Source organism: Pelodiscus sinensis, chromosome 3 (assembly GCF_052426305.1).
Source record: "Pelodiscus sinensis isolate ZL-2025 chromosome 3, ASM5242630v1, whole genome shotgun sequence".
Lineage (NCBI taxonomy): Eukaryota > Metazoa > Chordata > Testudines > Trionychidae > Pelodiscus > Pelodiscus sinensis.
This window is the reverse complement of record NC_143054.1, coordinates 145,143,670-145,169,566: the sequence shown is the minus strand read 5'-3', so window position 1 is coordinate 145,169,566 and position 25,897 is coordinate 145,143,670. Positions and strand designations below refer to the sequence as shown.

The 25,897-nt window shown below is 45.4% G+C and overlaps 1 protein-coding gene across 1 annotated transcript in view; it reads right to left on the bottom strand.

Moving 5' to 3' along the window:
* Nucleotides 1–25,897, bottom strand: part of GLP1R (glucagon like peptide 1 receptor) — a 130,719-nt gene that overhangs the window by 50,427 nt on the left and 54,395 nt on the right. The window contains exon 4 of the mRNA XM_075925080.2: nt 2,564–2,673. Coding sequence (XP_075781195.1) covers nt 2,564–2,673 — 110 coding nt within the window. The remainder of the gene's footprint in view (nt 1–2,563; nt 2,674–25,897) is intronic.

Here is a 25,897-nt window from a genome sequence, read left to right as displayed (position 1 = left end):
GACTGACTGGGTTTGAGAGGACTCAGATGATATTGCCACCTTTGTCAGCTCCAGCTGAGTCCCAACCACTATCTGAGATGAAGCAGGATCAGACTTAAGACTATAAGAAAGGCCATATCAGATCAGACCAAAGATCCATCTAGCCCAGTACTGGCCAGTGCCAGGCGCTTCAGAAGGAATGAACAAAACAACTAATTATCCATCCCCTGTTGCCCAGTCTCAGCTTCTGGCAAAACTTAGGCTGGAGATACCATTCTTGGCCACCCTGGCTAATAGCAGATGATGGACCTATCCTCCATGAACTTATCTAGTTCTTTTGAACCCTATTATAGACTTGGCCTTCACAATATTTTCTAGGAAAGAGTTCCGCAACTCAAGTATTTCTTCAGACAACTCACAGGTTTTTTGTTCGTTTTAGATCTGCTGCTTATTAATTTAATTTGGTGACCCCTAGTTCCTGTTCATGCCTCAGAGGACAACATCACTTCCTTATTTACTTTTTCCACACAAGTCACGATTTTATAGGCTTCTGCCATATCCCTCTTTAGTCATCTCCTTTCCAAGATGAGAAGTCCTGGGCTTTTTAATCTCTACTCATATGGAAGCTTTTCCATGCACCTAATCATTTGTGTTGCCCTTTTCTGAACCTTTTCCAATTTCATTATATCTTTTTTGAGATGGAGCAATCACATCTGCACACAGCATTCAATCAAGATGTGGGCATAACATGGATTGATACAGAGGCAATATAATAATCCATCTTCTTATTCATCATTTCTGAATGATTACCAATATTCAGAATTTGCTTTTTTGACTGCCACTGCACAATGAGTGGATGTTTTCAGCAAACTACCCACAATGACTCCTAGATCTCTCTCTCGAGTGGTAACAGCTAATTTAGATCCCATTATTTTAGATGTATAGTTAGATTTGTGTTTTCCAATGTGTATTACCAGGCATTTATCAACATTCTAGGATGTACTTCATCAGGCCCTGCCAGCTTGAAGACAAGGGTGCTGTTTGTGGAGAACAGGGACGGGGTAGGAGGAGGCATCAGCGGTACATACCAGCTTGAGATTTGCTTTTCTTCCTGTTCCTGTGACAATAAGGGAGTGAGGGGAAAGTACTTGGATTCTGTGCATGCATCTCACTCCTGGCTGGTGAAGGGAGGGGGCAGAGAGTAATTCAGGGAATCCAAGTACTTTCCCCTCTCTTCCTTATCAGGGAACAGGAAGAAAAGCTAGCCATGTCCTGATATGCATTGCTCTCGCGAAATGGAGACGCCTGAAGACATCTATAATTAATTCTTAACTTGTTCATTTCCTGTTTTAGCCTTAGATTCTATCCCATTTATTGATGCTTCCTATGTCTGTCTTTCAATCATTAACTTTTTTTTAAGTGAAAACTGAAAATAAAAAAGGCATTTAACACTTTGGTCGTTGCTGTGTTTTCTTTTTTATGTCTCTCTTTCCTCACTGAATAATGAGCCTACCCTGTCCTTCATCTTCCTCTTGCTTCTCATGCATTTGTGAAATGCTTCTTACTTTTCATATTCCTAGCTAATTTAATCTCATTTTGTGCCTGGCCTTTCTAATTTTGTCCTTTCATGTTTGAGATTTTTTATATTTTCGGGGTGAGGCGGGGGGCAATTTCAATTTTTTGTACTCTTTTTTTTTTTTAGGTCACTGAAGGTCTCCTGGGTAAGCCAGGATTGCCTCTTACAATGCTTCTGCATTTGTATAGTTTGCTTTTGTGCCCGTAATGATGCCTCTTTAAAAATACTACTCCCTCACACTTGCTTCCCACTGCATCCTACTTATCAATTCCATGAGTTCGCCCTCTTGAAGTTCATTGTATTTATTCTTATGTTTTCCCCCTTAGAATCAAAACCACTGTCATGATCACTTTTATGCAAGCTGCCTTCCAACTTCAGATTCTCAACCAGTTCCTCCCCATTTGTCAAGGTAAATGACAGAAAAGTTTATTCTTTTTAACAGTTCACTTCATTTTAATCACACAAGCTGTTATTAGCAACACAAGGAAAGACACGTTCTTTTTGCCTTGACAATGTTTTCTTGTGGGAAGAAAAAATATGAGCATTAAATGTTTTCACTAGAGTGAGTGTATACTACTGTATTTCATCTTTGTGCAGAAAACTGAGACAACTTGAAAAAACTCTAAAAAACAAATAGTCTAACAGCATCTTAAAGACTAACAAAACATGTAGATGGTATCATGAGCTTTCATGGGTACAACCCACTTCTTCAGATGAACTTGGTCTCTTTTAAGGCTTTGCAACTCCTAGTATGATACTATTGTGTGGTGGTATGGGAGGCTGAACAGGGTATCTGCTTACAGGATCAACACTGTGCTTGTCTGCATAATCTCTTCAAAGCACCAGTCTACACCAAACACTAAGTGAGATTAAATGGATAGCCCTAAAATTTCGTACTGCTAGATTCATAGAGGCCAGTTACAGTGGTCAGGTTGAAAAAGCTGATAGGAATAATACATAAGAGGTGACTTATTACAGTTTTTAATAAGCAAAACCTCTTCCCCTTACCCTGTCTGATGCCTCACATTCTGAAAGGTTCCTCCATGGAAGAGTGGAATTCTCCTTCAGCAGCCAAGTGCCCTCAGGAGTGCAGAAGCGGTAAACTTGTCCATGCAGCACTGCCAAAGAAAAGGAGAGAAAGAACAGACTTTCTGGAGAGAAGAACAGAACAACTGCAAAGCCTAGACTAAGCTCTCCCCATCACCTCTAGGGCTATTTTCACCTTGCTCCTTTCCTGTAGCAGAACACGTCATTCATTCTCACAACCACCGGTATATGGCTTCCAGAAACAACAGCACAAAGAGTGCTCCAAATGGTCAGCAGCAGTAACCCACTGAGTTTGTAGCTGAAAACAAACCTCGGCTCACTAAGAAAGTTGTGTTTATTTTATAAGAAGAAAAAATGGATTCAACGTGAATGCCCAGTTTCAAACACCCCAGAACTTTAGGAAAGTTTGATCCTGAAATTTGTGACCAAAGTCCATCTGTTGTAATTATTCTTATGTGCAGGTTGCTGGCAAAGTCTCCCTGAAAGCAGAGCCATTATGAAAGGCAAGGTTGCCTTAACAGGAATGTAAGCAAAATACCTAGGTCTGCTCAGAAGATGGAAAACAAAGAATACATGTACCCTCCTCTCTTTGCTTCAACTAGTCCCAACGGGTATGTCTACACTACAAAGTTAGTTCGAACTAACGGACGTTAGTTCGAACTAACTTTAATAGGTGCTACACTAGCGCTCCGCTAGTTCGAATTTGAATCGAACTAGCGGAGCGCTTAGTTCGAACTAGGTAAACCTCATTTTACAAGGACTAACGCCTAGTTCGAACTAGCTAGTTCGAACTAAGGGCTGTGTAGCCCTTTAGTTCGAACTAGTGGGAGGCTAGCCCTCCCCAGGTTTCCCTGGTGGCCACTCTGGCCAACACCAGGGAAACTCTATGCCCCCCTCCCGGCCCCGGACCCCTTAAAGGGGCACGGGCTGGCTACGGTGCCCGTGACAGGTGCAAGCCTGCCAGCACCCAGCCAGCAGACCCTACACCTGGCAGGCACAGAGCCACCCACCCGATGTCCCCCAGCCCACCCCCTCTTCCCGGGACCAGGCTGGCGGCTCCTGGGAGCTTGCCCTGGACCGCAAGAGGCGGGCACCTTCCTGGGCTAGTGCGGACATCGTGGACCTCGTCCACGATCTCCACACTAGGCACAGGAAAGTGGCCGGCTAGGGCAGGAGAGCTGCCAGCCTGGCCACCCAGGAGCAGGTGTGCATGAAAATCAAGGGGGTCCACTGAGACCCCCGACCCTGAGCCCTGAGCTTACAATGGCCGTCCTGGGTCAGACCAAAGGTCCATCTAGCCCAGTAGCCTGTCTGCCAACAGTGGCCAACCCTAGGGACCCTGGAGGGGATGGACCGAAGACAGTGACCAAGCCATTTGTCTCGTGCCATCCCTCTCCAGTCTTCCACAAACTTTGGGCAGGGACACCACTCCTACCCCCTGGCTAATACTACTCCATGGACCCAACCTCCATGACTTGATCTCACTTCCCTTTAAACTCTGTTCTAGTTGTAGCCTTCACAGCCTCCTGCAACAAGGAGTTCCACAGGTTAACTATTTGCTTTGTGAAGAACAACTTTCTCTTACTAGTTTGAAGCCTGCTACCCATTCCTTTCCTTTGGTGTCCTCTAGTCCTTCTTTATGGGAACTCAGGAAGAACTTTTCTGAATGCACCCTCTCCACCCAACCCCTGCTTTTAGAGACCTCTATCCTGTCCCCCCTCCGTCTCCTCTTTTCTAAGCTGAACAGTCCCAGTCTCTGTAGCCTTTCTTCATCTGGGACCTGTTCCCAACCCCTGATCATGTTAGTTGCCCTCCCCTCTCCCAGCCTTTCTCTTCCCCTCTCCCACCTCCTTTTCCCAGTCTCCCCCAGTTTTTTTCAATAAAGACAGAGTCAATGTTGGAAGAAACGTTATCTTTATTTTGTACATCAATAAGAAGGGGGGCTAGGGAACGGTAAGTGGAAGGAGGTGAGGGAGGAATGGGGTACGAGCCCCCGATGGGGAGGACTGGGATGGCTCTGCGGGCTTCTGGGGGTGGAAGCTCTCCTGCAGCCCCCCGATTGCCCCCTCTCCCCAGATGGCAGCCTGCGGCAAGTGCAGCCGGGCTGATGGCCGAGTGGTGTGATGTGCCCAGTGTGGGTACTCAGGGCACTCCAAGCCAGGACTTCTTTGCAAGCGGGGCACCCCTTAGAACTGTCTGTCCGGGGTGGGGGTCGGGACCCTTTAAGTGCAGCCCTCGGCTAGCCTGAGACAGCATCTCCATGCTCTAAGTCCTCCTTTTATGCCCTGCTGGCACTGCTTCCGGCCATCCTTAAGCCCTGTTCAGGGTCCACTCAATGTGGACTTGCTAGTTCGAACTAGCAAAACGCTAATTCGAACTAGTTTTTAGTTCTAGATGCGTTAGTTCGAATTAGCTTAGTTCGAATTAACTAATTCGAACTAAGTTAGTTCGAATTAGCGCTGTAGTGTAGACGTACCCTCCTAGACTCCAAGGTCAGAAGGGACCATTATGATCATTTAGTCTGACCCCCTGCACAGTGCAGGCCGCAGAATCTCACCCACCTCCTCCCAGAATAATCCTCTCACCTATATCTCAGATATTGAAGCCTTCAAATACTTTGAAGACCCCAAGATGCAGAGAACCCTCCAGCTGTGATCTGTACCCCACGCTACAGAGGAAGGCGAAAAACCTCCAGGGCCTCTGCCAATCTACCCTGGAGGAAAATTCCTTCCCGACCCCAAATATGGCGATCAGCTAAACCCTGAGCATGTGGGCAAGGCTCACCAGCCAGACACCCAGAAAGTTCTCTATAGTAACTCCTATCATCCCTCCATTGACCTATTTACCACTGATAATGAATGGTCAATTAGTTACCAAGATCATGTTTTCTCATCAAACCATCCCCTTCATAAACCCATCTAGTTTAATCTTGAAACCAGATAGATCTTTTGCCCCCACTACTTCCCTTGGAAGGCCATTCCAGAACCTCACTCCTCTAATGGTTAGAAATCTTTGTCTAATCTCAAGTCTAAACTTCCATACTAGCCAGTTTATATCCATTTGTTCTTGAGTCCACATTGGTATTAAGCTTAAATAATTCTTCTCCCTCCCTGGTATTTATCCCTCTAACATATTTAAAGAGTGCTATCATGTCCCCCCTCAGCCTTCTTTTGGTTAAGGTAAACAAGCCAAGCTCCTTGAGTCTCCTTTCATAAGACAGGTTTTCCATTCCTCGGATCATCCTAGTGGTCCTTCTTTGTACCTGTTCCAGTTTGAATTTATCCTTCTTAAACATGGGAGACCAGAACTGCACACAATATTCCAAATGGAGTCTCACCAATGCCTTGTATAATGGCACTAACACCTCCTTATCCCTACTGGAAATACCTCGCCTAATACATCCCAAGACCGTATTAGCCTTTTTCACGGTCATGTCACAATGGCGGCTCATAGTCATCCTATAATCAACCAGGACTCGGAGGTCCTTCTCCTCCTCTGTTACTTCCAACTGATGTGTCCCTAGCTTATAACTAAAATTCTTGTTATTAATCCCTAAATGCATAACCTTACACTTCTCACTATTAAATTTCATCCTATTGCTATCACTCCAATTTACAAGATCATCCAGATCTTCCTGTATGATATCCCGATCCTTTTCTGAATTGGCAATACCTCCCAACTTTGTGTCATCTGCAAATTTTATCAGGACACTTCCACTTTTGGTGCCAAGGTCAGCGATAAAAAGATTAAATAAAATTGGCCCCAAAACTGATCCCTGAGGAACTCCGCTAGTAACCTTTCTCCAACCTGACAGTTCACCTTTCAGTATGACCCGCTGTAGTCTCCCCTTTAACCAGTTGCTTATCCACCTCTCAACTTTCATATTAATCCCTATCTTTTCCAATTTAACCAATAATTCCCCATGTGGTACTGTATCAAATGTCTTACTAAAGTCAAGATAGATTAGATCCACTGCATTTCCTTTATCTAAAAAATCTGTTACTTTCTCAAAAAAGGAGATCAGGTTTGTTTGGCACGGTCTACCTTTTGTAAAACCATGTTGTAATTTGTCCCAATTGCCATTAGCCTCAATGTCTCTAACTACTTTCTCCTTCAAAACTTTTTCCAAGATCTTGCATACTACAGATGTCAAACTAACAGGCCTATAGTTACCCGGGTCGCTTTTTTTTCCTTTCTTAAAAATAGGAACTATATTAGCAATTCTCCAGTCAAACGGTACTACCCCTGAGTTTAGAGATTTATTAAACATTCTTCCTAATGGACTTGCAATTTCATGTGCCAGTTCCTCAATATTCTTGGATGAAGTTTATCTGGGCCCCCCGGATTTACTCCCATTAAGCTGTTCAAGTTTGGCTTGTACCTCGGATATGGTAATATCTACCTCCATATCCTTAGTCCCATTTGTTATGTTACCATTATCCCTAAGCTCTTCATTAGCCTCATTAAAGACTGAAGCAAAGTATTTGTTTAGATATTGGGCCATTCCTAGATTATCCTTAATCTCCACTCCATCCTTAGTAATTAGCGGTCCTACTTCTTCTTTTGTTTTTTTCCCTATTTATATGGCTATAAAACCTTTTACTATTGGTTTTAATTCCCTTTTCAAGGTCCAACTCTTCCTGACTTTTAGCCTTTCTCACTTTGTCCCTACATGCTCTAACCTCTATAAGGTAGCTTTCTTTACTGATCCCTCCCATCTTCCACTCCTTATATGCTTTCTGCTTTTTCTTAATCACCTCTCTGAGATGCTTGCTCATCCAGCTTGGTCTAACACACCTGCCTATAAATTTTTTCCCTTTTCTTGGAATACAGGCTTCTGACAGCTTCTGCAACTTTAACTTAAAATAATTCCAGGCCTTCTTCACCTCAAGATCCATAATTTCTTTAGTCCAATCAACTTCCCTAATTTCCTTAATTTATTAAAGTTAGCCCTTTTGAAATGAAAAACCCAGTGCTATGAAATGAGACAAGATTAAAAGGCATAAAACAAAACCGAACTATACTGAACTACCAAATGAAAGCAGGAAGAAGGGAGAACTTTTGGATTCTCTGCTGGTAAAACTCTTATTAATGTATTTAGAATATATTTCATAGAATCCTAGGGCTGGAAGAGACCTCAGGAGGTCATCGAGTCCAGCCCCCTGCCCATGTCAGGACCAACTCCAATTAAATCAACCCAACCAGGGCTTTGTCAAGCCAGGACTAAAAAAACCTCTAGGGGTGGAGATTCCACCACCTCTCTAGATAACCCATTCTAGTGCTTCACCACCCTCCTAGTGAAATAGTTTTTCCTAATATCCAACCTAGACCTCCCCTACTGTAACTTGAGACAACTGCGCCTTGTTCTGCCATCCGTCATACTGAGAACAGCCTCTCTCCATCCTCTTTGGAACCTCCCTTCAGGAAGTTGAAGGCTGCTCTCAAATCCCCCCTCACTCTTCTCTTCTGAAGACTAAATGAGCCCAAATCCCTCAGCCACTCCTCGTAGGTCATGTGCTCCAGCTGCACAATTATTATAGTTGTCCTCCGCTGGTCCCTCTCCACTGTGTCCACATCCTTTCTGTAGTGGGGGGGGCCTAGAACTGGATGCAATACTCCAGATGTGGCCTCACTAGAGCTGAATAAAGGGGAATAATCACTTCTCTAGATCTGCTGGCAATGCTCCTCCTAATGCAACCTAATAGTCCATTCGCCTTCTTGGCTACAAGGGCACACTGTTGACTCATATCCAGCTTCTCATCCTCTGTAATCCCCAGATCCTTTTCTGCTGAAGTGCTGCCTTGCCAGTCAGTCCCCAGTCTGTAGTAGTGCTTGGAGTTCTTCTGTGCCAATTTCAGGACTCTGCACTTCTCTTTGTTGAACCTCATCAGATTTCTTTTGGGCCAGTCCTCTAATCTGTCTAGGTCACTCTGGACCCTAGCCCTGCCCTCCAATGTATCTACCTCTCCCCGTAGCTTAGTGTCATCCGCAAACTTGCTCAGGGTGCAATCCATCCAGGTCATTAATAAAGGGTACGTCTACACTACAACGTTAATTCGAACTAACTTAGTTCGAATTAGTTAATTCAAACTAAGCTAATTCGAACTAGCATGTCCACATTAAGTGGACCCTGAACCAGGCTTAAGGATGGCCAGAAGCAGTGCCGGCAGGGCATCAGAGGAGGACTTAGAGCATGGAGCTGCTGTCTCAGGCTAGCCGAGGGCTGTGCTTAAAGGGTCCCGACCCCCACCCCGGACAGACAGTTCTCAGGGGTGCCCCGCTTGCAAAGCAGTCCTGGCTTGGAGTGCCCTGAGTACCCACACTGGGCACATCACAGCACTCGGCCATCAGACCGGCTGCACTTGCCGCAGGCTGCCATCTGGGGAGAAGGGTCAATTGGGGGGCTGCAGGAGAGCTTCCACCCCCAGAAGCCCACAGAGCCAGCCCAGTCCTCCCCATCGGGGGCGCGTACCCCATTCCTCCCTCACCTCCTTCCACTTACCCTTCCCTAGCCCCTCTTCTTGATGTACAAAATAAAGGACAATTGTGTTCAAAAACAGAATCTGTCTGTATTGAACAAAACTCGGGGAGAGTGGGAAAAGGAGGTGGGAGAGGGGAAGAGAGAGGGTGGGAGAGGGGAGGGCAACTAAAATAATCAGGGGTTGGGAACAGGTCCCATATGAAGAGAGGCTAAAGAGACTGGGACTTTTCAGCTTAGAAAAGAGGAGATGGAGGGGGGACAGGATAGAGGTCTCTAAAAGCAGGAGTTGGGTGGAGAGGGTGCATACAGAAAAGTTCTTCATTAGTTTGCATAAAGAAGGACTAGAGGGCACCAAAGGAAAGGAATGGGTAGCAGGCTTCAAACTAGTAACAGAAAGTTGTTCTTCACAAAGCAAAGAGTCAACCTGTGGAACTCCTTGCTGCAGGAGGCTGTGAAGGCTACAACTAGAACAGAGTTTAAAGGGAAGTGAGATCAAGTCATGGAGGTTGGGTCCATGGAGTGCTATTAGCCAGGGGGTAGGAGTGGTGTCCCTGCCCAAGGTTTGTGGAAGGCTGGAGAGGGATGGCACGAGACAAATGGCTTGGTCACTGTCTTCGGTCCATCCCCTCCAAGGTTCCTAGGGTTGTCTGCTGTCGGCAGACAGGCTACTGGGCTAGATGGACCTTTGGTCTGACCCAGGACGGCCATTGTAAGCTCAGGGCTCAGGGTCGGGGGTCTCAGTGGACCCCCTTGATTCTCTTGCACACCTGCTCCTGGGTGGCCAGGCTGGCAGCTCTCCTGCCCTAGCCGGCCACTTTCCTGTGCCTAGTGCGGAGATCGTGGACGAGGTCCACGATGTCTGCACTAGGCCAGGCTGGTGCCCACCTCTTGCGGTCCTGGACAAGCTCCCGGGAGCCGCCAGCCTGGTCCTGAGAAGGGGGGGGAGGACTGGGGGCATCGGGTGGGTGGCTCTGTGCCGTGCCAGGTGCAGGGTCTGCTGGCTGGGTGCTGGCAGGCTTGCACCTGGCACGGGCACCGTAGCCAGCCCGTGCCCCTTTAAGGGGTCCAGGGCCGGGAGCGGGGCAGACGAGTTTCCCTGGTGTTGACCAGAGTGGCCACCAGGGAAACCTGGGGAGGGCTAGCCTCCCACTAGTTCGAATTAAGGGTCTACATACCCCTTAATTCGAACTAGTAAATTCGAACTAGGCTTAATCCTCGTGGAATGAGGATTACCTAGTTCGAACTAAGCGCTCCGTTAGTTCGAATTAAATTCGAACTAACGGAGCGCTAGTGTAGCGCCTATGAAAGTTAGTTCGAACTAACGTCCGTTAATTTGAACTAACTTTGTAGTGTAGACATACCCAAAGATATTGAACAAAACAAGTCCTAGAATCTTTCCATGGGGCACTCCACTTGAAACCAACCGCCAACCAGACATTGAGCCATTGATCACTACCCGTTGGACCCGACAATCTAGCCAGCTTTCTATCCACCTTATAGTCCATTTATCCAATCCATACCTCCTTAATTTGGTGGCAAGAATATTGTGGGAAACTGTATCAAAAGCTTTACTAAAGTCAAGACACATCCACCAACTTCCCCATGTCCACAGAGCCAGTTACTTCATCATAGAAACTAATCAGATTGGTTGGGTATGACTTGCCCTTGGTGAATCCATATTAACTATTCCTGATCACTTTCCCCTCTTCCAAGTGCTTTGAATTGGATTCCTTGAGGATCCCCTCCATGATTTTTCCGGGGACTGAGGTAAGGCTGACTGGTCTGTAGTTCCCTAAATTGACCTTCTTCCATTTTTTAAAGATGGGCACTACATTTGCCTTTTTCCAGTCACCCGGGATCTCTTCCAGTTGGTTTGAACAGTATTTTTGGTCATATAATGGCTGAAAAAATGGTTTTCAAGCTGCAGCAGGATCTGTTCACTTGCATATGTCATCAGTTGCTGGCATATGCTGTAAGGGGTAAGGTGGTTTTACCTCTTTCATATTTTTTCACTAAAGCCACATATCTGGCCAAATGGAACCATTTCTCTGTCTGGGCTCCTCAGTGGGGAATTCCTCCCATGAATTCCCTGGTCCTCTTAGTCCTGGACTACCTCTCCGACCTCAGGATCCAGCAGCTGTCCTCCTTCCATCAAGGTCCACCTATTGGCTATCTCCACTTTTCACTTGGGCTCCTGGGGTAAGATGCTTTTCATGGATCACATTGTCTATCAGTTTCTGAGGGACTGGAGAGGCTTTACCTGCATGTTCAGCAACCTGTCCTTCCATGGGACCTCAACTTGGTCTTGTCCAAGCTTACTACACCCCCATCTGAATCTATGGTGACATGTTTGCTATTTCCTATCTTGGAAGGTATCATTCCTGGTGGCTATCAGATCAGCCAGTTGGGTGTCAGAGCTCAGAGCACTATCCTCAGACCTTCCTCCCCCCCTTTACACGGTCTTTTTTAAGGATAGGGTCAGGCTCTACCCTCACTAGGCTTTTCTGCCCAAGATAGTGCTCGGTTTCATGTTTCTCCGGATATTTTCCCTCCAGTGTGTTACCCCAAGCTCCATGCCTCCGGTAAAGAACAGGCCTTACACACTCTGGATGTTAGGAGAACCATAGCCTATTATTTAGGTAAAACAAAACCCTTCCGTAAGTCCCCACCATTATCTGTAGCAACTGCTGAGAGGCTGAAGGGTCATCTGGTCTCCGCTCACGATTTCTTCAGGTATCACTTCCTGTTATGTATCACATGTTATGATTTGGCTGAAGTGCTGCCCCTCCTTTGATGGCTCATTCCACCAAGGCTCAGGCCTCCTCCACAGCCTTCGTGGCTGAGGTGCCTATCCTGGATATCTGCAGGGCAGCCACCTGGTCCTTGGTCCACACCTTTGCCAACCATTATGTGCTGGCTTACCAAGCTAGGGAGGATGCCACTCATGGTAGGGCAGCTCTCCGTTGTGTGGAGGGTTAGGACTCTGTCCCTGCCTACTTGGTTTCTGCTTGGGAGGCACCTACATGGAATGGACACGAGCAAGCACTCAAAGAAGAAAAATGGTTACTTACCTCTTGTAACTGTTGTTCTTCGAGATGTATTACTCGTGTCCATTCCAATCCCACTCGCCTCCCTTTCATCAGAGTAGTCTGGTAAGAAGGAACTGAGAGGGTGGAGGGCCAGTGGGAGCTTTGGGAAGTGGTGCGGGACAGACCACTGCTTCTTGCAGCTCCCATTGGCCAGGAACAGTCAATCATGGCCAGTGAAAGCTCGGAATGGCTGTGGACACTAAGGTATAGAAACCATATGGTAATCCTGATGAACCATATCCAGGCAGCATGTCGGAGGTTCCTTACCCGGTCTTAACATTTAGATGTTCAGAGCTAAGTTCTATCTCAAATGCATTTGCACCACTTTCATATAATCAAAGCAAACTTTGGTTTTTATGCTGTTAGTGAGTTGTATCAAAACACTTAAAAAAACCCAAACAAACAAGACAGGCAGTATTGATTTAATGTTCCTCCTGGTTATGACAAAGATTTCTCTACCCAAAATGTTATGCTTATAAGAACACGGGATCTTTTCTAGGGGAAAGGGTAATACACACATTTATTAAAAATACAAAATGAAAAGAGCATATGAATTCACACACACACACACACACACACACACACACACACGTCCTGCAGATGGAGTATAGTTACAGATGGTGTACAGTCTGTCGAAGCTCAAGTCAGTCTTATTGGCCAGGGAAGACTGATGGAGTGAAGAGTTGGGTTCTTGTCAATCATGATTCAAGGCTTCTCTGAGGTGTGGTTTGCAGGACTGAACCCAGAGTCCTAATGGCAAGAGTTGGTTAATTGGTTTGATAGTTGGCTTTAGTGGGCTTTGGATTAGGTCCAGTGTTCCCTGTAAATTGGATGGTTAGGCAGCCACCCAGGAGGAATTCAAGTGCCGCCCATCTGATTAACAGAATGCCCACAGCATTCTGCCATCAGCATGTGTTTCTACTGGTTGTGTCCATTTGCACACAAAACAAAATGTATTTCACCCGCGGACGGAAAAAATTAGAGGGATATTGAGTAGGCCTTTTGTGAACACACAAGCTTTAGAGAAACTCCTGCCTTTCTCCCTGAGCTAAAGCTTTTGAGATTTGCTCACCAGTAAACCTACTAGTTATCTAATGGTACGGGGTGACATTTTTCACTCAAGTCACATCCAAGCAACCCTGTGGAAATCTGGTAACCATAATACATGACTGGAGATAGTTGACTTTTTGTCCACACGGAAGTCACTGTGTTAGAATGGGTGCAACTGAAGGCAAATCTGTGCTTCAGTGTGCCATCTGTTGAGAGAAGGCATCCACTTCCAATTACTGGCTATGCATCTCACTGGCTATGCATCTCAGTGTCACTACTTTTTTAAAATGTAAGGCCAATTGCCCGTAAAGTTCTGTGGATTTGGCAAGTTTGAAGCGGCCAGTACAATTTATTTTATATGTGTATGTCCTTTGGGGTCCTGATATTTTATTGTGTAACGGCACTAAATCCTCTTAAATAGAAAATCACCCAGAAATGATTGTTCCAAACACAACTTATGTGCACGGTAAACACATCACTTGTTTTTATGTATCTGGGGCATACAAAGGTTAGCTGCAGTCTAGTGGAGCTTAGCCATAGCTCAGTACCACGACAGCTAATGTGTTCCCTCTCTTATTGCTTCAGGTAGCTTGAAGTTTGTTTCAGTTTGTGGATGTTTGTATCCAGGGTTTTGGTTCAGGATCCATCTCTAGCTATGTGGTACAGAGATTCCAAATTGTGGAATTTGAAGGAGCAGAGTATTTGCCCCAGAAGTTTCTTTGATTTAGGCCTCCACAGAAGTAAGATCTCCTTTATTATATAAACACGCTCTGAAAGGGGTTTAATTTACCAAGTATACAAGAAAGTACTAACATGCCAATATATCCCTGCATGCCATACTAGCACAGTTGTACTGAACTGTGACACACACCCCTCCCATTATCCACCTTTATACTGTATTTTAAATTAAATTTGGAATCTCTGTACCACATAGTTAGAGATGGATCCTAAACCAAAACCCTGGATACAAACATCCACAAATGTTGGGGGAGTTTGGCTCCACATCTGAAGTTTGTGAGCTGGTATTATCTCAATTTACAACTATGATATGTGCGTATCAGTAGCAATCAAAGAATGCAGTGTTTCATTATAGTCTATTTAAGGCTTACATTGCAAACAAAATTATTTAAATCAATAGACGCACAGTCACAGCCACTAACTTCCAAGCTACCTGAAACAATAAGAGAGGGAACGCATTAGCTGTCATGTGGTACTGAGCTATGGCTAAGCTCCACTAGACTGCAGCTAACCTTTGTATGCCCCAGATACATAAAAACAAGTGATGTGTTTACCGTGCACATAAGTTGTGTTTGGAACAATCATTTCTGGGTGATTTTCTATTTAAGAGGATGTAGTGCCGTTACACAATAAAATATCAGGACCCCAAAGGACATACAAATATAAAATAAATTGTACTGGCCGCTTCAAACTTGCCAAATCCACAGAACTTTATGGGCAATTGGCCTTACATTTTAAAAAAGTAGTGACACTGAGATGCATAGCCAGTGACAGTAATTGGAAGTGGATGCCTTCTCTCAACAGATGGCACACTGAAGCACAGATTTGCCTTCAGTTGCACCCATTCTAACACAGTGACTGCTGTGTGGACAAAAAGTCAACTATCTCCAGTCATGTATTATGGTTACCAGATTTCCACAGGGTTGCTTGGATATGACTGAGTGAAAAATGTCACCCTGTACCATTAGATAACTAGTAGGTTTACTAGTGAGCAAATCTCAAAAGCTTTAGCTCAGGGAGAAAGACAGGAGTTTCTCTAAAGCCTGTGTGTTCACAAAAGACCTACTCAATATCCCTCTAATTTTTTCCATCCGCGAGTGAAATACATTTTGTTTCGTGCGCCAAGGCATGTGCAGATGGACACAACCAGTAGAAACACATGCTGATGGACATGGGCACTGTGGGTGCTCTGTTAATCAGATGGGCGGCACAGGAATTCCTCCTGGGTGGCTGCCCAACCACCCAGTTTACAGGGAACACTGGATCTAATCCAAAGCTCACTGAAAGCCTTCACTGGACTTTAGAGTCAATCTAAAAGTGGGCTGGAAACTTCATGGGAACCAAGTACTCTAGAACATTCCGTCAGGATCAAAGAAAACCACACGAGCACTGTTTCACATTTGTTCAACATTTCCAACATGTCCCTATCTAAGGCTGGGAGATGCAGAGGCTACCACAGAAATTAAAAAACACAAGGGAAAAATCTACCATCTCCATACTCTGAAGATTAAGTTTTGATCAGTAGCTCAGGTTAGGCTTTATTTGATCTGATATATCTCACAAAGCGTCATGTTACTGGGCTTCTGAGAACACCTCACCTGCTATACTTTCTTCCCATGACTTATGTTCACAATCACTCAACATAAATCATGGAAAGAAAGTACACCAGGTGGGGATTAGCCTGGGATTTTCTATACCTACATTCAGTTCCCTGCTCTGCTACAGACTTTGTGTGACCTTGGAGTCTCTGTGCCTCAGTTCCACATGGGTAAGACAGGATAACAGTATTTCCCTGGAGCACAGCGGCACTGTGAGTATAAATCACTTACCGATCATGAGGTGCGGTGCTGCTGTGGTGAGGAAGCAAAGGTAAGTACTGAAGGCAAACAGGAAACAGAGACAGTTCTGGGTTAACAAAGCAACTAAACAGTGCGGTAGGACTCCAATATGGGGTCCTGTGGCCCAATCTCAGTGTCACACAGCAGGAATATAAAGACCTACTTCATGTGAGTCAGATGCACATTTGCTACCCAGCCGGAACTGGACAAAAAAGTTAAATTTTCACATAATCTTTAAAGTATTTTCACTGAAATGCTACAATCAGCAAATTTTCCCCATAGCAGAATGCCCTGGACATGCCCACACAAAGAACAGAAAACAGGTAAGTGTCCTGCAAAGTACGTCTTGTGTCATTGCTATACATAGTCCAGGAAACATTATTTACACCACTGCAGTCCACAGACAATGCCAGTCTATGCGGATGTACTAGGGGACACCAATGTCTGGTACGTCATATAATGAAGATGGGAATAAGATAGTACTTTTGTGACTGGTACATTAGCCTCCTCATCCTTGAGACTCTGTGGGTTGTAGTGCACAGCAGCTGTTCACCCTAATCGATATGCAATGAAGCACAAGCTGCTCTAACCCTTAGTCTGTCTGGCTACGGACCGGTCACTGTACAGCTTCCGTCACCATAGTATCTGACCCCTTCACAATCTTTACCACATTTTATCCTCACAAGCCTCCTGGCAGGCACGGCAGCACTGGTAGCTGCATTTTACTGATGGAGAATTGAGGTACAGAAACACTACAGCCCAGATTCACAAAGGTAATTACACACCTAAGTCCCACTTTTAGGCTCCATTGTGATCTCTATACCCCTGCTCATCTGCCGCCGTACCCAGGAGGCACCCATGCTCACTTGGCAACTAAATTCCCTAGGCAGGGCCAGATTAAGGGGGGGGCTAGCCGGGCAGCTGCCCGGGGCGCCAACCTATGAGGTGCACCTGATGGCAGCTGTAAGGGGCGCAGCACTCCAGGGGCGGGGCTGCACATGCGCTGTGCACCCGGGGCGGAGCTGTGCATGTGTTGCACGCCCGCTGCCCGGGACACAGGAATGGCTCGAGCCGGCCCTGTCCCTAGGTGCCTACGTTTCTGCCTTTGAGCACACACATGCTCTGCTGAGTCACTCTAGACATCCAGACATTTATCTCCCAGCTAAGCCGAAGGGGAAGATAGTGAGTAGTAGAGGAAGACAGGCAGGCAAATCCCTACTGTTGCCCTGGGTGTCCTCATCTGCTAAGTGCTTCCTGAGCACCTACTGGGTCAGGACCATGCAAAATGCAGCCAGAGAAGATGGTGATGGTGGTGGTGGTAGTACCCTCCTTATAACCTGTATCCTAGTAGTTAGACTCTCAAGTCAGCTAGGATGTGGGAGAACTCAGTTCCGTTTCCTTCTGCCTGAAAGGTAGAAAGGACTCAAAACAGTACTCAGCGGGACTCAACACTTCTCAAGAAAGACCATCCCCCAAAAGTCAACTGAGCTACAGGATATTCGGATACAGGATCCCTCAAACTCTCTTACTGAAGTTGCTGTACTGCCTATAAACAAAAACAATTTCTGGAACAGGGGAACTGGACCCGGGTCTTCCACCTTCTAGATGAGTGCCCTAATGACCAGCCTAGAATCATTTGCACTCTGTCTGGCCAAGTGACTAATTTTTTATGCCAAATGGAACGCCTTCAGCAGGAGAGACAGCGGAAGCTCCATATCAGAATATCCTGTAGCTCAGTGTTTGGAGTGGTCTCATTAGAGATGTGAGAGACTCCCATTCAAACCCTTTCTCCCACCTCTGGCAGACAGTGCGGCATTGAACCTAGATTTTTCAGCCTCCCAGGTGAGAGTGCGAAGCAGTGGGCTGAAAGTCACAATGCAGGCATCACTAACCCCCTTGCATTTCATGTGTCACAGGGCAAGTGTCCCCCTCCTGCTCCCGAGACACTACTTAGAAGCCACCTGACTCCAGAAAAGAGGTTCTTGGTTGTGGACCAGAAGCAAAGAAAGATGCCTCACTGCACCATGGTCTTAGGCACTAAACTGTGAGGGCCAGGACTTGGAACATACTCCTCTTGTCGGCATTTCTTATTGGCTGGCTTAGATGGTTCCTGCCCAGAATGCTGGCTATTGTGGATTGCATTTTTAGGTGCTTATTTCTTCCCGTTCACTATATAAACACCGCAGGCTTTGCAGATTGCAGTGTTGTACCTGTGATCTTCTAGGTGCAGCAACACTGGACATCACAGTAACTAAGTCTTTTTGTGGGTCCAGGCCTGCCTGACTTGCGTGAAGTCACATAGGAAGTCTGTGGTCACACAGACTACGGTCCAGGTGTCCCAAATCCTTGACATGTACTGTACCCTATGGCCTAGAGCTTCCTCCGGTCTCAGAGTCATAAGGGACAAACCCCCACTATCAAATTATAAAAAATTCAGCCAGGACCTTAGTCTGATGAGCTGACATGGCAACCGAAACAACTTGGAAGTGAGAACTGCTCATCTAAGTCTGGCAGAAAGCAAAAACTGCTATGAAGTATGACTTCACACTGCTGAGATTCAGGTCACTGTTTAATTCACTGGAGCCAGGATCCTAATTCTCTTCAGCTCCTTGGACTATTCCCTGGCTTGATGCCTAAATATGGATTTAAGTGCCTAATTTTAGGCATATGGATTTGAAAATGCAGGCTCTTGCCTCCCCTCAAAAGTGGGAGAATTTTCTTTGACTCTCCCTATCTACTCTAGAATGGAACAGCAACCTGTCCACACTCTCTGGTCAGGATACCGTAGTATAGATCATCAGTTCGATGCAGACAGAGTTTCCGAAACTACCACATTATAGGACACAGTGTCATCTCCCTGAAAAGTCAGTACCCGCAGACAAGAGAGAAGAGTAAACTGACAGCATTGGGAATTGGGCTAATGGCACAGCCGTGTCTTCACTAAGTGGAAGGAAAAAAAATATTTTCAAATCATTTTCAACTTCTGGTCCTGCTAGTCACCCAGCAGAGTGCTATGTACCAGCAAAGCTATCAGTAAGGCTAGTGCTAAGACTATCAGCCCACCAGAGTAGTGATGGAGAATGGAGCCAGTGAATGACAATGATAGAGTAGCTGCGGAAATAGAAAGCTGGCCAAGTATGAAGAAGAGTTCCTGCATTACAAAATCTTTCAGTGCCAGCAGTCACAGTGTGGGGTCTTTTTCCAGCCCTCTACTCAAACTGGCACCAGTTCCGGCTTGCTAGTGTAACTAGCTAGATGGAATCTGATTACCTTTTAACACAAAATGATCACATTACGCACTTACTTGAAAAAAATGCATATATCCCAAGTCCTAATGTGACACCTTTCTAGGCCAAACAGTGCTGCAGGTTTTTTCTCCCCATTTACTTTGCTTTCTGTGTTCTATCCCAGCAGGAGCAGCAATTCACATGCACCATAGCATCTCTAATGGCTACAGCATCACTGCACAAATTGGGAATAGGGGATTGGCTAGCAAGATCAGCAGTAAGTATAGATGTTGAGAGGAAGATACAAAAAGCCTTACAGTTGACTAACCTGTTGACAAGAGAAGTTACCTGTAAGGGCGGGTCAGCACTGAAAAGTGACAATCAGCATAGCTACTACATCTCATAGGCTATGTCTAGACTGCAAGCCTCTTTCGAAAGAGAGCGTCTAGACTGCATGCGGAACTTTCGAAAAAGCAAGCCGCTTTTTCGAAAGAAAGCATCGAGTGAGTCTGGATGCTCTCTTTCTAAAAAGCCCTGTTTGCTTTCAAGAACGCCTTTTTTCGAAAGAGCACTTTCGTAAAAAGGCGTTCTTCCTCGTGCAATGAGGTTTACCGCCGTCGAAAGAAAAGCTGCGTTCTTTCAATTTAATTTCGAAAGAACACGGCTGCAGTCTAGACGCAGGTGAAGTTTTTTCGAAAAAAGCCTACTTTTTTCGAAAAAAACCCGTCTGGACACAGCCATAGGGTATGAAAAAAATCAAACCCTGAAAGATTTAGTTAAGCTGACCTAAACCTCAATGTACATAGTGCTAGGTCAAAGGAAGACTTTCTCCATCGATCTAGCTACTACCTCTCAGGTAGATGGATTAAACCACAGCAACAGGAGAACCCCTTCTGTCAGCGAATGTTTGCACTGAGGCATCCCAGCTATTCCACTGTACTCAGCGTTCTAAGAGCCAGGCTACTCTAACCTCCATCAATGGGATGATCCCCATGCATAAAGTTTATTACAATAAGACCTGGTCCACACTGAAAAGTTAAATAAGCCCAGATATATTACTCGGGAGTGTGAAAAATCCACACCCCTGAGCCACGTAGTTAAATGGGACCTGACCCCCCAGTGTCGTAAGTGCTAGGAAGATTTCTTTTTTCAAATTAGGTATCACCTCTTGAGGAAGCGGATCAACTATAATGATGGGAGAACCCCTCCCATCACTGTAGCAAGTGTCTACACTGAAGCATTAGGGGGTGCAGCTTCAGCTCTATAATTGTGCCGCTGCAGCATTTGTAGTGAAGACATAGCTTAAGAGTCACTTTCAAGCTGCGTTTAACTGTTGTACTTCCCGCTCAGTAATCTCAAACCATATCAAAGGGCCTTTCTAGACACTTTCTGAACAAAGCCTCAATTATAACTTCATTTTCTCCATTTTCAGTGTGGGTAACATAGAATATTGGGGCCCCACACTCAGTAGTGCTGAAGCCTCTTTTGGATTTATGGGAATGCACTGCCATGTTTGAACAAACAATGAGTGTGGTTCAGGGGTATAGAAGGGATTTGAAGACAACTCACTATTGCCCTGGAGAAAAATGTTTAAAAAGATGCCAGGCAAGGGTAAGGATGCTAGTCTTCTAGCCTGGCAGAAAGTTACACCCACGTGGCAGTCACGTAAAGGACTCGACAAGGGGCAGTGTAGAGATGAACCAAGCAATGGAAATTCAGACACCTGGATTCATTTCCAGGTCTCATAGTAACTTTCATTATTTTCAGCAAATCACTTGATTTCTTTGTTCCCCTTCTTTCCCCCACTTCCCTTCTGTGAAATGGGGAATAATATGGGGTACAACTAGCAATGAAGAGGGAAGAGGATTGCCAGGCTTAATTTGTATCTAAAATGCTTTTGCAATCCTCCTGTGCAATATTCTATGGAAGCACAAAGCACAGCTATTATTTGCACTCAAATACTCTGCTTTCAGAGTAATTCACTGTTATTTATTTGTGAGCTTTATGAATGATATTGCACATTCTGATAACTTATTACCCCTTAAGATTGTGTTAAATCCTAACTCTCTCCTGCACTGATGGTTTCAAATGCTATTAGCACTCAAATGATAGCACGTAGAGACTTATGGACTGAAAATAAATGGGTTTGCTGGAGGGAAAGAGTTTAATCCTATATGTAGGTTATTAGACATCCAAAAAAGATTACAATTATTGGAAAGAGTTCTGGAGCATGCGATGGGCTTTTAGGTCAAGTAATTGTAAGGTAAACATTGATCCTGTGCATTAGTAAAAGAAAAATCTTTAAAGCTATTTACAAGTTAACAACTTTATTAATGATCCAAAGGGGATAAACAGCATATTAATTCCCAGCTGACATTGATAGTTGCTACCAACAGGAGAGAAACAATACTAAAGTGATGTAGGGAAGACAGAAATATAGACAGGAAGAAAATTATAGTCACTTTAGACAAATAAATATATTGAAAACATTAACTCCAATAGGGATATTTAGTATAAGGCCACATCTACACTAGACTCGGAAAGTCGGCTTAAGGTATGCATTTCCAGCTACGAAAATAACATTGCTGGAGATGACTTACTTTAAGCCAGGGTTGGTGCTGTCTTCACAGTGGGAGGTCACTGAGAGCAAACACTTGTGTAGGCTTCTTTTACTCCTTGCAATTGTGCAGAGTGCCAGCACCAACTAGTACTTAACTAGACCTGCTAAATTGAATGCCAAAAGACCGATCTCTGGCATGTAAGTATAGACATGCCCTAAGTGAGGTCTTGGTAAAAAAGTAATATAAAGTGTAAAAGTCATTGCTGATAGACAGAGAAAAAGGAGCGAGCAACTGTGACAGAATATACCCCACATACTGTTATAATAATCTTGGTATGCCTTTTAAGGTATCATTTGAAAACTCATAATTTGCTGAGAACTGTTGTCCTGGAAAAATAGGTGGGACGACATTGTACGTGAAGTTAAGATTCCCCTGTATGATGTTAACACAACAGGTTCCAAACTCATAGTCCCACCCAAACAGAAGCTGGCAAACAGGTCTGCACTTCAAAGGAAAGTGCACTTTGCTTAATATGCATTTAAAATGAGAGGGAAGACAAAAAGTTCAAACAGATGAAAAAAAAACCCCAGAAGGGAATGTTCTTCTACATAGACACTCCAACTTCACACAGCAAGGAGTGACTTACATGATTGGAGGCTGTTTGAGAGGAGCAAGGCATTATAAAGGGCATCTCAGGTTACAGGGCAGGGGTGATGCAGCTACCCATTACTCTGGAGTGTACGTCACAGCAATCCACTACGCAGCAATACAAATAAAGTGTGATTCGGGGCTGTTCAGGCGAATGGAATCCCCAGTAGAGGATTTCTGCCAGAGTGTGAGGAAGTCCAGCTATAACAGCTGTTATAAATGTTTTCCTAAAAGAAAGGACAAATACCCAAAAGGGACCCTGCTTTCTGTCTATTGCATACTGTGCACCTGAAGAATAAAAGGAAACAGGTGTTGAACTCTGGGAGAGGGATTCTGACAAACAACTAGGTCAGTAAAACTGCTGAAAAGATATGGTGAGAAAACTTGGCTTTTAATCTAATACGTAGTTAAGTTAGGAACCAGTAAGTGTTTGCTCTTCTAATCTAATATAAAAGTGTTTCTTTTCTGACGGATGCCTCATTACTTGAACTCATTTAAAATCTCTCTTTGTAGTTAGTAACCTTGTTTTATTATCTTGTCCATCTGTTGTATTGTTTTGCAAGTTGAAAAATCTGGTTAACTCCGTTTGTGGTAACTGCATATTGTTCTCCAAAAAGAATGATGGATTTAACACAGTCATATTGTCCAGAAGAGGACTGGGCAGTACAGGACCTATGAATTCGTGGGGGAAGAAGGAGAAATCTAACACTGAGCACATTGGTGTCATCCAGTGATAACTTTTATGGCTGCTAAGAACCAAGGTATGAGTGGTTGGCTACAGCAGTTTTTCTCAAACAACAGTATGAGTACCTTTAGGGGTACTCGAGAGAAGTCTAGGGGGTACGTCAACACAACTGAAATTTGGAGAAAACTGAATTTTTGTTTTAAATTTTACAGCGCTTTATTATTTTTTTACTCTTTACACACAAAAATTTCATCATCTACCCGGCTAAAATTAATTATTTAAACAAATGTGTTGCAATGGTAGAAAAAAATGTTGTGTGTCTGAAAACTGTAGGTACTGGGGGGTACTTATAAACTTTTTTAAAGGGGTACTTTATTTAAAAAGGTTGAGAAACACTGGGCTACAGCACACACACAGCTAGGAGTGACTTATATGATGGAGGCTCTTTGTGAGGAGCAAGGCATTATAAAGGGCACCCCAGGTTATAGGGCAGGAATGATGCAGCTACCCATTACTCCAGAGTGTACCCCAGTATGTCACACTACCCTGCAATACAAATAAAGTGTGATTCGGGGCTGTTCAGGTGAATGGAATCCCCAGTAGAGGATTTCTGCCAGAGTGTGAGGAAGTCCAAGCTGGTGCAGAGCCGATGCAGCCAGCTCCTGTATTTCTACCTTGCAGCCCCAATGTAGACAAGCAGGGGCAAGGAGGTGGACAAGCTGGGACCATCAACTCCCAGTTGGTAAATGGCCTTGTCTGAATTTACCTATTGACAGAGTTTGAGGAAGATCCTCCAATTAATCTAAATATTCCTAGGACTGGCTTAAAATTAGCCAGAGAATCAGCGAGATGCAATGGTCTCGTCTCCCAGCCATCTTTCCCACAATCCACTGCACGCAGAAGCTGATTTTTTGGTGTGTTGTGTGTCTTACCTACAGTAATCAATTAAATGGAAAGGATAACTAAATTATTGGAACAGACTATCAAGAAAAGTGGTAAGTTCCCAACATTTGGACTCTGCAGATCAGAACTGGAGGTCCTTCTGAAGAGACATGCTCTGCAAGTCATTGGGCGCAATACAAGAATCAGTGGGCAAAAATTCTATGGTCTAAGTTTTGTACCTGAGACAAGTCATAATGGTCCCAGCACAGATTTTTTTTAAGGCCGCAATGTTTCCAATGACAGCCTCTTTACTCACCATATTCCGGCAAACCAGACCACAATGAACCCCAGAAATTAATGCAAAATGAAGGACCATTAAAACACTTTCTTCTCAGTCTATATTTATCGACTGTATGTTGCTCTATCTATCAACTGTATGTAGCTTCTATCTAGGTTTTCAGAGGTTGTACCTGAGGGTATGTCTACACTACAGCGCTAATTCGAACTAGCATGTCCACATTAAGTGGACCCTGAACCAGGCTTAAGGATGGCCAGAAGCAGTGCCGGCAGGGCATCAGAGGAGGACTTAGAGCGTGGAAATGCTGTCTCAGGCTAGCCGAGGGCTGTGCTTAAAGGGACCCGACCCCCACCCCGGACAGACAGTTCTCAGGGGTGCCCCGCTTGCAAAGCAGTCCTGGCTTGGATTGCCCGGAGTACCCACAGGGCACATCACAGCACTCGGCCATCAGACCGGCTGCACTTGCCGTAGGCTGACATCTTGGGAGAAGGAGCAATTGGGGGGCTGCAACAGAGCTTCCACCCCCAGAAGCCCACAGAGCCAGCCCAGTCCTCCCCATCGGTAGCTCATACCCCATTCCTCCCTCACCTCCTTCCACTTACCCCTCCCTAGTGCCCCTTCCTGATGTACAAAATAAAGGACAATTGTGTTCAAAAATAGAATCTCTCTTTATTGCACAAAACTCGGGAAGACTGGGAAAAGGAGGTGGGAGAGGGGAAGAGAGCGGGTGGGAGAGGGGAGGGCAACTAAAATGATCAGAGGTTTGGAAGAGGTCCCATATGAAGAGAGGCTAAAGAGACTGGGACTTTTCAGCTTAGAAAAGAGGAGATGGAGGGGGGATATGATAGAGGTCTCTAAAAGCATGAGTGGGGTGGAGAGGGTGCATACAGAAAAGTTCTTCATTAGTTCCCATAATAGAAGGACTAGAGGACACCAAAGGAAAGGAATGGGTAGCAGGCTTCAAACTACTAACAGAAAGTTGTTCTTCACAAAGCAAAGAGTCAACCTGTGGAACTCCTTGCTGCAGGAGGCTGTGAAGGCTACAACTAGAACAGAGTTGAAAGGGAAGTGAGATCAAGTCATGGAGGTTGGGTCCATGGAGTGCTATTAGCCAGGGGGGGTAGGAGTGGTGTCCCTGCCCAAGGTTTGTGGAAGGCTGGAGAGGGATGGCACGAGACAAATGGCTTGGTCACTGTCTTTGGTCCATCCCCTCCAAGGTTCCTAGGGTTGTCTGCTGTCGGCAGACAGGCTACTGGGCTAGATGGACCTTTGGTCTGACCCAGGACGGCCATTGTAAGCTCAGGGCTCAGGGTCGGGGGTCTCAGTGGACCACCTTGATTTTCATGCACACCTGTTCCTGGGTGGCCAGGCTGGCAGCTCTTCTGCCCTAGATGGCAACTTTCCTGTGTCTAGTGCGGAGGTCGTGGACGAAGTCCACGATGTCCGTACTGGACCAGGCGGGTGCCCGCCTCTTGCGGTCCCGGGCAAGCTCCCGGGAGCCGCCAGCCTGATCCCGGGAAGAGGGGGAGGGCTGGGGGGCATCGGGTGGCTGGCTCGAGCCGTGCCAGGTACAGGGTCTGCTGGCTGGGTGCTGGCAGGCTTGCACCTGGCACGGGCACCGTAGCCAGCCCGTGCCCCTTTAAGGGGTCCGGGGCCGGGAGGGGGGCAGTAGAGTTTCCCTGGTGTTGGCCAGAGTGGCCACCAGGGAAAGCTGGGGAGGGCTAGCCTCCCACTAGTTTGAATTAAGGGGCTACACACCCCTTAATTCGAACTAGTACGTTCGAACTAGGCTTAGTCC